Source organism: Crinia signifera, chromosome 8, assembly GCF_055691185.1.
Source record: "Crinia signifera chromosome 8, ASM5569118v1, whole genome shotgun sequence".
Taxonomy (NCBI): domain Eukaryota; kingdom Metazoa; phylum Chordata; class Amphibia; order Anura; family Myobatrachidae; genus Crinia; species Crinia signifera.
Genome location: NC_139224.1, coordinates 84,084,360 through 84,097,071, shown reverse-complemented (window position 1 = coordinate 84,097,071; position 12,712 = coordinate 84,084,360). Strand labels below are relative to the sequence as shown.

Here is a 12,712-nt window from a genome sequence, read left to right as displayed (position 1 = left end):
GCGAGCGCAGCGAGCCCGCGAGGGGCGGCGGTGCGCGTCCTCCGACCTTTTCATTCCCCTACTATCCACGTCGGCGTGGAGTTGAGAATAGAATAGTGTGGCGAGCGCAGCGAGCCACCGAGCCCGAAGCGTGGCGAGCGCAGCGAGCCCCGCGAGGGGACGCGGATACCTTCACAGGTAAACGCGTCCCTTCGCGGACTTCACAGGTGTCCGCGTCGCCACGGACACCTGTGAAGCCCGCGAGGGGACGCGTATAACTGTGAAGGTATCCGCGTCCCCTCGCAGGGCTCGCTGCGCTCGCCACGCTTCGGGCTCGGTGGCTCGCTGCGCTCGCCACACTATTCTATTCTCAACTCCACGCCGACGTGGATAGTAGGGGAATGAAAAGGTCGGAGGACGCGCATCGCGGGCACGCTGCGCTCGCCACGCTTCGGGTTGGCGTCTATCGTGGGGTGACGACGGGGACATCTAAAATGTGAAATGGGTCATATTGGCCCATTTCACATTTTTCACATTTTTTCAGGATTTCAATGTTAAAAAATCTTTTAACATTGAAGCCTATGTAAAAATCGGGGGCATCGCGTCGGGACCTATGTTAATGGTCCCGACCGACGCGATGCCCCCGATATTTTACCTTTCCCGACACGATTTCAATGTTAAAATATTTTTTAACATTGAAGCCTATGGGGAAATCGCGGGCATCACGTCGGTCGCGTCGGGACCATTGTTAACGGTCCCGACCGACGCGATGCCCCCGATATTTTATCCTAGCCGGCCAAATGGACCTGATTTCAAAGGAAATCGGGTCCATCTTATGGATCGTGTACCTTAACTAAAGGTACACGATCCATAAGATATGTGGCCGTGCTAGGAAACAAGTACCAAAATATCAAACCTAGAAAAGCCTTTAAACAACTTGCAACTTACTTTATTCGATGTTGGTGCCCTGGTCCTGGAGCTTCACTGTTATTCCTAGGTCGAACATTATGAGTGGTACTTTTCTCCTGGAATACAAACAGTCTTAGAATGCATATTCAGATATCTCATACTACACCACACAAGCACTGTTCGTAACAGCATAAACATTTTTTTGTAAGATGGGTACACACACACCTGTTATGCACACTTTTCCTTCATGAAAGAGAGAAGATTTTCCCTGCCCAAGTTCAAATATACATTGTTGTAAAACATCAACTATACATAGATCATCCTTGTCAAAATGTCTGTCCTCCATTCCCATAAAGAAAATCTGAATAGAGCATTGGTGCAGAAAATGGCCTGCAGGATATATCACTTTAAGCTGTTCATCCACAAGCTGACCACACTGTGCTTTCTAAGTATGGATGGCCATTGTCATCGATGGTCGCTATTGATGGCAATTCTGCAACTGGCCATCGATAGTGCTAAACTATGCAATGGATGACCATCGATATTTTTACATATCGATGGTCATCCATTGTGTTTGATTGATTGGCCCGTGGGCCAATCAAAATACGGGGGGCGGACTTCGTGGGTGTTGGGGGCGGAGCTATGCTCCCTGTCCCGGCACTATGGGAAAAAAAAGGCAAAAAATTGTTTTGCTGTTCCATCGATGGCGCTAAACCATCTGGTTCTCTCCCATCGATGGCAAAAGTATTCGACATCAGCCATGAGCCATTGATGACTTCGAATCATCGATGGTCGATGGCCATCCCTATTTCTAAGGGCACCAGAGCTGGCCATAGGCAAGGTTGTTATGGTGGTGCTGCTGTGGCCTAGCAGAGGAGCTCTGATGAGCATAAGTTGCCTATAGGGAACTGCAGACCACAGTACAAAGCCAGAAGGAAGAAAATACACACACTGGGGCATATCAGGGACAAAGGTCAGACACAAGGGACAAAAAGTCAGACACTGGGGGACACTGCAATACATATGAAAAAAAACTTAAAGAAGGGAGATGAAACACAATAAGAAACATGCAGGGGGTGCACATTAATACACTCACAGATGGGGTGTGAGGAGCACATTTTATAATTTACAAGGATGAAGCATTCAATAAGGAACAAACAGGTGTTATAAGGTGTTCAATAATACAAACTACAGTTAGGAGGGCACAATACAGAACATGTAGACAATGGGAACATATTGTAGTGCTGGGGCAAGCAGCACATCGAACAACTTAATAGCACAATTAGGAACGTACAGGGTGGATGAAGGAGAACAATAAAAAAAAAAAACAATTTTGGAGCACAGTAAAAAGCATAGAAGCAAGGAGGGGGCACAATATGGAATGTGGAAGGAAAAGTAGTGTGATAGAGAACATTTATGGGGAGGGGCGCAGTACATGTTATATAGGAATAGTACCTGTGGATGTAGGGTATGGATGTAGAGGGTCTGATTCTGAGTCGCACATTATGCCAATGATGACGATGAATGCATCTAAGTACCTTATTCCATTGCCACTAGAACTTAGGTTTATTGTCATGAGAAACCAGAAGTGGCTTAGTGGAAAAGGACCCGGGAATCCAACCCAGTTAGCTTACAGGGTTGATTCCAGGAAAGCCCCATGTTTTAATGCAGTGTAAACTACGCACAAGAGTGTATAGTCTAGAATCTGCCTACCCATTTTAGCTCGGTTGTCATCTGCTTTTCTCTTCGAATAGATTTCCTCTTTTGGTGAACTAATTAAATACTTATGTCTCCAGTATAAACTCTATGGTGATAACAAAATCTCTCTCTCCCAGCTCGTCTTGAATGACCAGTTGCTTCTCTGCTTTCAGAGACACGGCCCAATACAGATGGGGACAGGTCCGGGGAGGATAGGTAGAGCTGAGTATCAACAGCATGCAGATGATACTGAAATCCAAATGAACACTTATGGGACTGTGGGGAAATAACAAAAAAAAATCATGCATCTCCTGGTTCCTGCGGTAGACAAGGAACTACTTTAAAAATAAAATTTTTTCCCTCCTCACTGATTAGGTGCAGTGTACTATAATTAACACTATGCTTATAAATGTACTCTTAGTCACCTAATTGTATTATTTTTATATAATCATTTTAGTATTATTATAATTTTTATTATTAATATGTTCCTGTTCCCACTTTTTGGCTCCTGTAACTTGTCTTGACTTTATTGCCAGCTTTGAGAAAGGTCCATGTGAGTCCAAAATGTTGGTGACCGTGGCATGTCTGAATAAATTACTTAAATTCTGCTGTTTTCTGGTGAATGCTATTTTTTCCCCATTTGGGGATCATTACACTGTATTATTATTTTTAGATATTTATCCTCAAGCTGCAGCAGAAAGATTTTTAAATGAGAAAATAGATGTTTGTATTTATTTGTTACATAATTTGTATATATTTAAGAATATTTTATATTAATTAAAAACAATGTCAATACACTAGTCTCTCATGCACAGTATATGACACTTCATTACATTACTACACTCGCCATTACTACAGTGGCGCCACCACTTGGCAGTTCTAGGCATTTGCCTAGGGCGCCGGCCACTGGAGGGCGGCAGTTCACCCGCCCCCTGGATGGAGCTGAGCGGAGGTGCAGAGACTGGAGCTGGCAGGAATGGGCAGGGGGGTCTGTGCCGCGGGGGTACCTGTGGAGCTGTGTATTAAGCTGGCGGCGGTGGGGTCCCTGCAGTGATTATGAAATAACTAGCGCTATCCGCCGGGAGGCGGCGCGGGAAGCACTGCTGGGTTTGATAACACTTGCCGCACACTGATTGGTGGAGATTCAGCCAATCAGCTTGTGGCCAGTGTTTTCAAAATCAGAACGCTTCCCACGCCACCGCACGGCAGATAGCGCTAGTTATTTCCTAATCACTGCAGGGACCCTGCCGGCTTAATACACACCGCAACAGATACCCCGCGGCACGGACCCCCCTGCCCACTCCTGCTAGCTCCAATTTCTGCACCTCCGCTCATCTCCATCCGAGTGTTGAGGGGGGGGCGAGCTCGGCCAGACGGCGCAGCAGGTACCCCTCAGGCCTCCGCCCCCCAGACCCTTGCATACACACACCCCCTTCCACCGGACACTCGCACCACCCCCTCGCCTGGGGCCCTGACTACACTGTCTACAAGTAGGGTAATGTGACTTGCATACTTTTACTACTAACACCACAACTCTTGGTCTGTGTGACTGGTGTATATGGCAGCATTGTAGTAAGGGACCGAAAACGAACCAAGCAAGATGTGTCCCACATGCTAGTAAATGCATTTTTCATGCTACTGTCTGTCCCTGCCAATGCTTGGGGTCTAAAATATATCCAACCCTGCATGAACCTCTGTGTGAGCATTCACTATACAACCTACAGTATCAAAGAAGATAATACAGATACTGCAGAAATTGCTACAATAAATAAAACTGAACTGGAAAATGAAATGTCTCTAGATTGGAGAACATGACATATTTGACATCAGATTCTTCTAGCCGGTCTACAACTGTTCACTAGAAGATACATTGTGAGGTAAAAGCTCATTATGGTGCTTTAAAGTATATATCACTTCCAGGGTTATAACCTGACCTCAAGAATTGGATTTTCCATCTTACTTTAGCTTTTTTAGGTAGCAACTGACAATATCCAAATAATTCCTTCTAGGAATCTTTGATCGCTTATTCCTGTAAGAATCTATTCTGTACATGCCCTCAATTGACCTTCAGTGGACTTTGATGTTTCCTCACCTACAGTACAGTATTTCCACTTCTTTTGCAAAGCCACTGTTGTTTCTAACCTTGAAACCTTGTGTTCTTTACAAGATGATGTCCTGTAATGATTAGTCGTAAGGGGCCTACACACGTAGCAACACTGCTGAGCATTCTGATCAATGCTAGATCTCTCAGAAAGACCACTCCACATACAGCAATGTGCTGTGTGCTGAGCTATCTGTCTGGCTCAGTGTTCTCTACTGAGAACACTGGCCCTGACCCCTGGTGACCCCAGCGATCAACTCAATTTATCCAGCATACTGGATAATAATCGCCCGGCGATAACTAAGCGCGAGGCTGCACATCGCTATTGCTGTGCCTCCACACACAGAGCCACGTACAGTAGGTGCATTTCCTAAGCAATCTAGTTAGAACGTTTACCAAATGCCCCTAAATCACTATGTGTGTGGGCCTCATTACAGTTCTGTTCCATACAGTATCTCAAGAAAAGTGTCTATTTAAGCAGATGTTCTAAGACTAAATAATACTACTACAACTCCAAATGTGAAACTTTATGTTGTAATGTCAGATTCAAATGTTGGCTACAGAATCCACATTATGATATATTCATTTGTTTGCCCAAATAAAGTGTCCTCCGACGGGAACTCATGGAACCTGTAGAATTTGTTGAAAGTGTTAATAGATGACCAAGTGGCAGCCCTGCATACTTGCTCTGCAAGTAGCCCCATGATGCACAGACCAAGAGGAGGCAACCGACCTGGTGGCATGAGCATTAATCTGAAACACCTTCACTCATCAAATTTCTTTAGTTTGTCCCTATTTCTAACCTCCTCTGGAGGACAAAACACCGGAAGCACAATCTCCTGGTTTAAATAAAATTTTGGAACTGTTCTCTAAACAGACCTATTTTCATGAAACACCAGAAAAGGGGACCTGCAAGACAAAGCCCCTAATTCCGACACACGTCTAGCTGAAGAAATGGCCAATAGAAATGTCAGTTTCCAGGTCAGAAACTTAAGGTCAGTTTACCTTAATGGTTTAAATGGTGGTTTCTGCTGTACTGCCAACACCAGTGACAGATCCCAAGATGCCACTGGTTGCCTATACGTAGGTTTAAGACGGATAACCCCCTGGAGGAATGTCTGTACCTCTGAGGCAACAAAGCCACCTTCTTTTGAAAGAAAATGGACAAAGCTGACAACTGCAACTTCAAGGATTGTAGGCTTCACCCAGTGGAAAATCCATCCTGGAGAAAATCCAGAAGTCTAGAAACCTTAAATCTAGAGGTGTGAAATTTCTGTCTCTCACACCACCTAATGTACGTCTTCCAGACTCTATAATAATTTGCTGCTGAAACTGGTTTCCGTGCACTAATCATTGTACGGATAACTGCCTCCGAGAAACCTTTCTTGTTTAAAGAGGGATGTTTCAGAAGCCAGGCCGTCAAATTGAGACAAGCTAGGTCCTGATGAAGAAAGGGACCTTGCTTGAGAAAGTCTGGTCAAAGTGGAAGATGCCATGACGCTGTCAACAAGCTCAGTATGTCAGAATACCAAGACCTCCTGTGCCAATCCGGAGCTATTAGAATGACCTTCGCCCCTTGTGTCCTCACTCTCTTGAGGAGCTGAGCCAGCATGGGAAATGGTGGTAAGACATATGTGATGCTGAAGCACCACGGAACGGTCATGGCATCCACTGACCACGCCATCAGATCCCTTTTCTGAAATAGAACTTGGACACCTCACGATTGTGTCTGGACATCATCAAGTCCCCTCTGGGAGCCCCCAAAGAGAAACAATTTACTGGAACTCCACGGAAGTAATGCCTATTTTCCTTCCAGCAGATCTGCTCTGCTGAGAAAATCTGCTTCCACATTACGAATCCCCGGAATGAAAACAGCCGATAGAGCCGGAATATTTGCTTTTGCCCACCAGAAAACTTGAGAGACTTCCTGCATCGCCATCCTGCTGCGAGTGCCCCCCTGGGTGGTTCAGATATGCCACAGCCGTGGCATTGTCCGCCTGAATTTGAATGGGAGACCCTTCAGAAACTCCTGAAAGGTCTTGAGTGGAACCTTGCGTACTGAAGGGTCTCGAAAGTCACTACCATCTTGCCCAGGAGTTTCAAACACTGCCATACTGAAGGTCTGGGCGACTGAAGAATGACCAACACTAACAGACGAATGTCTCTGGCCTTTGTCTCTGGAAGGAAAATACATTATCTTCGTGAACACCCTCGGTGCTGTAGCCAGCCTGAAATTACAGATGAAGGTCGCCTATTGTGAAACGCAGCAAAGACTGATGTTCTTTGCAAATAGGCGTCTCGAATGTCTACGGATGCTAGGAATTCTCCTGGTTCCATGCTCAAGAGAACGGTCTTCAGGGATTCCATCCTGAAGTGGTCCACCCACAGGTGAAGGTTTAGCGATTTCAGGTTCAGGATAGGTCTGAAAGAGCCGTCTGGTTTAGGAACCAAGAAAAGAATGAAGTAAAATCCCTTCTTCCTTTCCTCCCGAGGTACCGGAATCACCACCCCCTTCTCAAGAAGAGACTTTGCCGCCCCCAACAGGGCTTTTCTCAAGCGAGCCTCCCTTGGTAAGGGTGTAGGAAGAAATCTCTTTGGAGGAACTCCCTTGAGACTTATCCTGTATCCTTGAGAAACTACACATCAGATAGATTTAATGCCTGTTTAACAGTCAAAATCAAATCTTCAATACCAGGGACAGAGGATTCAGTCTCTTCCCTCTGATCCCAAAACATCTCTTCAACACACTCTCCTTCTTCTTCAGAGTCTACATTAAAATGTGTGTCACATTTTCTGAATGGAATGGCTTGAAGCTTCTCTACAAAAAGAAAAGTTCACTGGAAACTTGTTTGACACTTGGGAGAGCTACATCGACACCCTATCTCCAACATAAAAAAAAACTAATTGGAAATTGTTTTAAAAACACATTATAGTATGAGATTGGGGTATGTGCACAGGACCCCCCAATCTCATAGAATACGGTTTACTTTGGAACTCCACTCTTCCGGTGGTGACAGTGTGTGTAGTGGAGGTAATAAATGGCCTGGTACCCAGGCCCCTCTTGTGACGGTCATTATATATAATCTTTCTATTTTATTGTCTTTCCTGTATGTTCATACATGACTTCTGAATGGAATGCTATTGCATGGTGAAAAGGTCATGTATATTATGATTATTATTATTTTTGCCGTTGACAAACCCTTTGTTTTAAGTGAACTGGGTCTTTACTTCCGTACACACTGTACTTCTATTATATTGATCTGTAATGCTTCAATAAAAGAAACTTGATTGAAAAAAAAGGAGAGGTGGTGTGGATAAAGGGTGTGAAACCCATAGCAAACTGTTCCATAAAAGTATTCATTTTGTGTATACTCTGAGCAGTGTCCTGCATAGCCTGTAACAATGCAGGGCCCCCCTGAGAGAGAGGAATAGAGCCAACAGAAGGCATTCCCAACCATGGTCCTCAAGGCACACCAACAGTGCAGGTTTTAGTGATATCCAGGCTTGAGCACAGGTGACTTAATTAGTACCTGAGTGATTCTGATTAATCCACCTGTGCTGAAGCCTGGATATCACTAAAACCTGCACTGTTGGTGTGCTTTGAGGACCATGGTTGGGAATGTCTGTCCTAGGAGATCTAACAAACTCATCCCTCTATCTATTTAGAGGCTGTATCAAGGCAGATATAGACCTTCCCAGAGCATCTGCCCACGCAGGCTCAGGTTGCTCAGACCTCTGGGCTTGCACCCCACCGGGCACAGATTCGCATGCAGGGCACACATCCCCATGGTTCATCTGTCAGCAGTTAAATTAACCCCGCAAAATTTGCAGTTAATTATCATGGCAGATGCTCCCTCCCCAAGCACAGCAGCATTACACCTTTCTGTCATGATAAACACTCACAGTGCAATAAGTCAGGGGTTTGTACAAACCAATACACCAGTGTACTTAGCTGTCTCAGGGGCGTAAGTAACTATTTTGCGCCCCCCCCCCCCCGCACGTTTTTTCGGCGCCACCCCCGCACACACCTAACCTGCCCCCCGCTTCTTATCCGTACCTGCACCCGCGGTCTGCGTCTCGCCCGGCTCTCTGCTGGGACCTGCCTGACCGTCACGGTCCCGGCAGGCTCCTGATGCTACAATGAAAACTGACTCTTAGAAAATGGCTGCCCCCATACTGCAGACAGAAGATTGTCTGCAGTATCCCCCATTGCAGTCATTTTCTAATTGTCAGTTTTCATTGCAGCAGGAGCTGGCCGGGACCGTGACGGTCAGGCAGGTCCCGGCAAAGAGCCGAGCGAGACGCAGACCGCGGGTAACTATAGCCCCGCAGCCCCCTGGAGGCACCCCCAATTTCTCTGTGCCCCCCCCGCCACTGCGGGGGCTGCGGAGCTATAGTTACGCCACTGAGCTGTCTGTTGCTGTAATGGACCCTCAGTGGTCACTGGGGAAAGCGCTGCCTCAGAAGAAACTGTCACTCTCTCTGTAGATAGTAATCTCCTTCCAGCTCTGCACAGTGTAGGAAGAAAGGGTGCCAGGGCAGTGTGCAGGAAGAGCAGGGAGGGAAGCTGTTTTTTGGTGCCCTCCCTTACAAGCCGCTCCATTGTCACCCCTCCAATCAGGATCACTTGGAAGTGCCCAGCTGCGCTGAGCTCCTGTAACAGGCTTCAACACCAAAGGAGTTCAGCCTGTAAACCCTTCCACGATGGCGGCCGCCATCGCAGGGTATCCGTCACCCATGATCCCCCCCCTAAGCAGGGAGCTGGCTAAGGATTCCACCAGGGCCCAGGAGACCTCTCTGTGAGGAGGTCAAAGCGCTGTGCTGAAAGACCAGACAGCGTCTGTCAGCACACAGGGAGCTGACAGGACGCGCTTCTGTCAGCCTGTCAGTGTGAGGAAACTTCCTCTGCAAGCCTCACACTGCATCCTACACTAACTAGGTGAAATATTAATAAAAAAAACAAACCCCTAGCTAACCTAAAACATGGCTGCTTCAGCAGCCCTTCAGCATAGCACCCACTCCGGTGGAGCTTAAAACAAATTGAGGAATGCTGGGATGCAGAAGGGAGGAGCCTGCCTCTCTCAAAGCTTTAGTATGGGTGCCTGGCTCCTGCAGACCCTCCTAGATCCTATGGTTGAGCTGAGTCACCAGGATGGATGAAAGAGATATCAAATTATGTTATATAAAAAAATTGGAAGCAAGTTAAAGGTTCCTTGTCATTGAGGCTACGGGGATATAATACATCAAGCCAATGTATCCACCATGCCTTGCATTGCAGCAAAGCAGAACCCCTATCTCCACCATTTAATGATGTATTTCACCTACTGAATAAGGTCAGCTAACAGTAAAAGCGTTCTGCATCATCATCATTAAGACAGACCCGGTTTAGTAAGGAAGTAGGTATGGAAGGTAAACCTTTACATGCTTTCCTGAGATATAGATATAGCTGTAAAGTATTCCTTGTAGTAATAGTGTACTAAAATGATCATTAAAAATTTATGTAGATGGTTGAGTAAAATTGTATTAAAATCCATACTAGATATAATTTCAGTTTAAAACCATTTTTGTTCGTCGGGAGGATTGCCACCTAGCAACAGCTAGTGGGTTAGGTGGAAGCAGGGGTATTTTTGGGCCGGAACGCTCCGGAACGCCGTTCCTGAAGTTCTGTTCAAATATGTCCTCAGCAGGAACGGCGTTCCGGAAGCTCAATTAGGCCCGGCTGCCCAGCACAATTCTATGCATCCCCGCGCTGGCCGGGTGGATGCGCTGCAGCTTCCTGCGACACGCCCCCTGCCCTCCGACACCATGGATGCACGCACATGACGTCCATGGTGCGCATCCATGGTGACTCCCGCCAGTAGCGCTACAACTCCCGCGGACGCCGAGACGCCCACCCGCCCACCTGTGTGCCCGGCCGTCCACCCGCCCACCTGTGTGCCCGGCCGTCCACCCGCCCACCTGTGTGCCCGGCCGTCCACCCGCCCACCTGTGTGCCCGGCCGTCCACCCGCCCACCTGTCTGCCCGGCCGTCCACCCGCCCACCTGTCTGCCCGGCCGCCCACCCGTCTGTCTGCCCGGCCGCCCACCCGTCTGTCTGCCCGGCCGCCCACCCGTCTGTCTGCCCGGCCGCCCACTGCAGGGACGCATTCTCCCACCTGCTAGCCTGCCAGAGGACGCTCTACCATCTGCTGCCTGCCCTGACCTGGGCAGGCAGCCCAGGTCAGCCCTTTCTATTCCTCCATCTGCAATTGTCTGGTATGGAGGGCTTCTCTGTGTGGGCCTGATGTATAATGGGCATCTCTGTGTGGGGCATATGTATAATGGGCATCTCTGTGTGGGGCATATGTATAATGGGCATCTCTTTGTGGGGCATATGTATAATGGGCATCTCTTTGTGGGGCATATGTATAATGGGCATCTCTTTGTGGGGCATATGTATAATGGGCATCTCTTTGTGGGGCATATGTATAATGGGCATCTCTTTGTGGGGCATATGTATAATGGGCATCTCTTTGTGGGGCATATGTATAATGGGCATCTCTTTGTGGGGCATATGTATAATGGGCATCTCTTTGTGGGGCATATGTATAATGGGCATCTCTTTGTGGGGCATATGTATAATGGGCATCTCTTTGTGGGGCATATGTATAATGGGCATCTCTTTGTGGGGCATATGTATAATGGGCATCTCTTTGTGGGGCATATGTATAATGGGCATCTCTTTGTGGGGCATATGTATAATGGGCATCTCTTTGTGGGGCATATGTATAATGGGCATCTCTTTGTGGGGCATATGTATAATGGGCACCACGGAGTGGGGCATATGTATAATGGGCATCTCTTTGTGGGGCATATGTATAATGGGCACCACGGAGTGGGGCATATGTATAATGGGCACCACGGAGTGGGGCATATGTATAATGGGCACCACGGAGTGGGGCATATGTATAATGGGCACCACGGAGTGGGGCATATGTATAATGGGCACCACGGAGTGGGGCATATGTATAATGGGCACCACGGAGTGGGGCATATGTATAATGGGCACCACGGAGTGGGGCATATGTATAATGGGCACCACGGAGTGGGGCATATGTATAATGGGCACCACGGAGTGGGGCATATGTATAATGGGCATCTCAGTTTGTGGCAGGGACGCGCGCTCTCCCGTCCGTGGACCTGTGACGCATTCTCCCACCTGCCAGCCTGCCTAACCTGAAGACGCTCTCCCACCTGCTGCCTGCCCTGACCTGTGAAGTGCCTTCTTCCTCCATCTGCCTGAGCAGTGAGCCCAGTTACACTGGATTCTGATCCTGGCTGCAATTGTCTGGTATGGAGAAAGAATGTTCTAGAAATTTGTAATGCAATTTTATTTTTTCTCACTGCGGTTACTGTATAATGGGCATCTTGGTGTTATGTTTAATGGGCAGCATCACTGTGTGGGCCTTATGTATAATGGGCATCTCTGTGTGTGGCATATGTATAATGGGCATCACGGTGTGTGGCATATGTATAATGGGCATCACGGAGTGGGGCATATGTATAATGGGCATCACGGAGTGGGGCATATGTATAATGGGCCTCACGTAGTGGGGCATATGTATAATGGGCCTCACGTAGTGGGGCATATGTATAATGGGCCTCACGGAGTGGGGCATATGTATAATGGGCCTCACGGAGTGGGGCATATGTATAATGGGCCTCACGGAGTGGGGCATATGTATAATGGCATCACGGAGTGGGGCATATGTATAATGGGCATCACGTAGTGGGGCATATGTATAATGGGCATCACGGAGTGGGGCATATGTATAATGGCATCACGGAGTGGGGCATATGTATAATGGGCATCACGGAGTGGGGCATATGTATAATGGCATCACGGAGTGGGGCATATGTATAATGGCATCACGGAGTGGGGCATATGTATAATGGCATCACGGAGTGGGGCATATGTATAATGGCATCACGGAGTGGGGCATATGTATAATGGGCATCACGGTGTGGGGCATATGTATAATGGGC

At 47.5% G+C, this 12,712-nt stretch overlaps 1 protein-coding gene across 4 annotated transcripts in view; it reads right to left on the bottom strand.

Annotated features, from left to right (window-relative positions):
- Positions 1 to 12,712, bottom strand: part of C8H1orf21 (chromosome 8 C1orf21 homolog) — a 153,376-nt gene that overhangs the window by 14,031 nt on the left and 126,633 nt on the right. For 3 of the 4 annotated variants that reach the window (XM_083156778.1, XM_083156779.1, XM_083156777.1), the window contains one exon: positions 2,601 to 2,862. In XM_083156778.1, coding sequence (XP_083012904.1) covers positions 2,665 to 2,862 — 198 coding nt within the window. In that variant the 3' untranslated portion in view covers positions 2,601 to 2,664. Of the gene's footprint in view, positions 1 to 927; positions 1,005 to 2,600; positions 2,863 to 12,712 lie in introns of those variants that run through there. The other variant, XM_083156780.1, reaches the window with a different exon arrangement.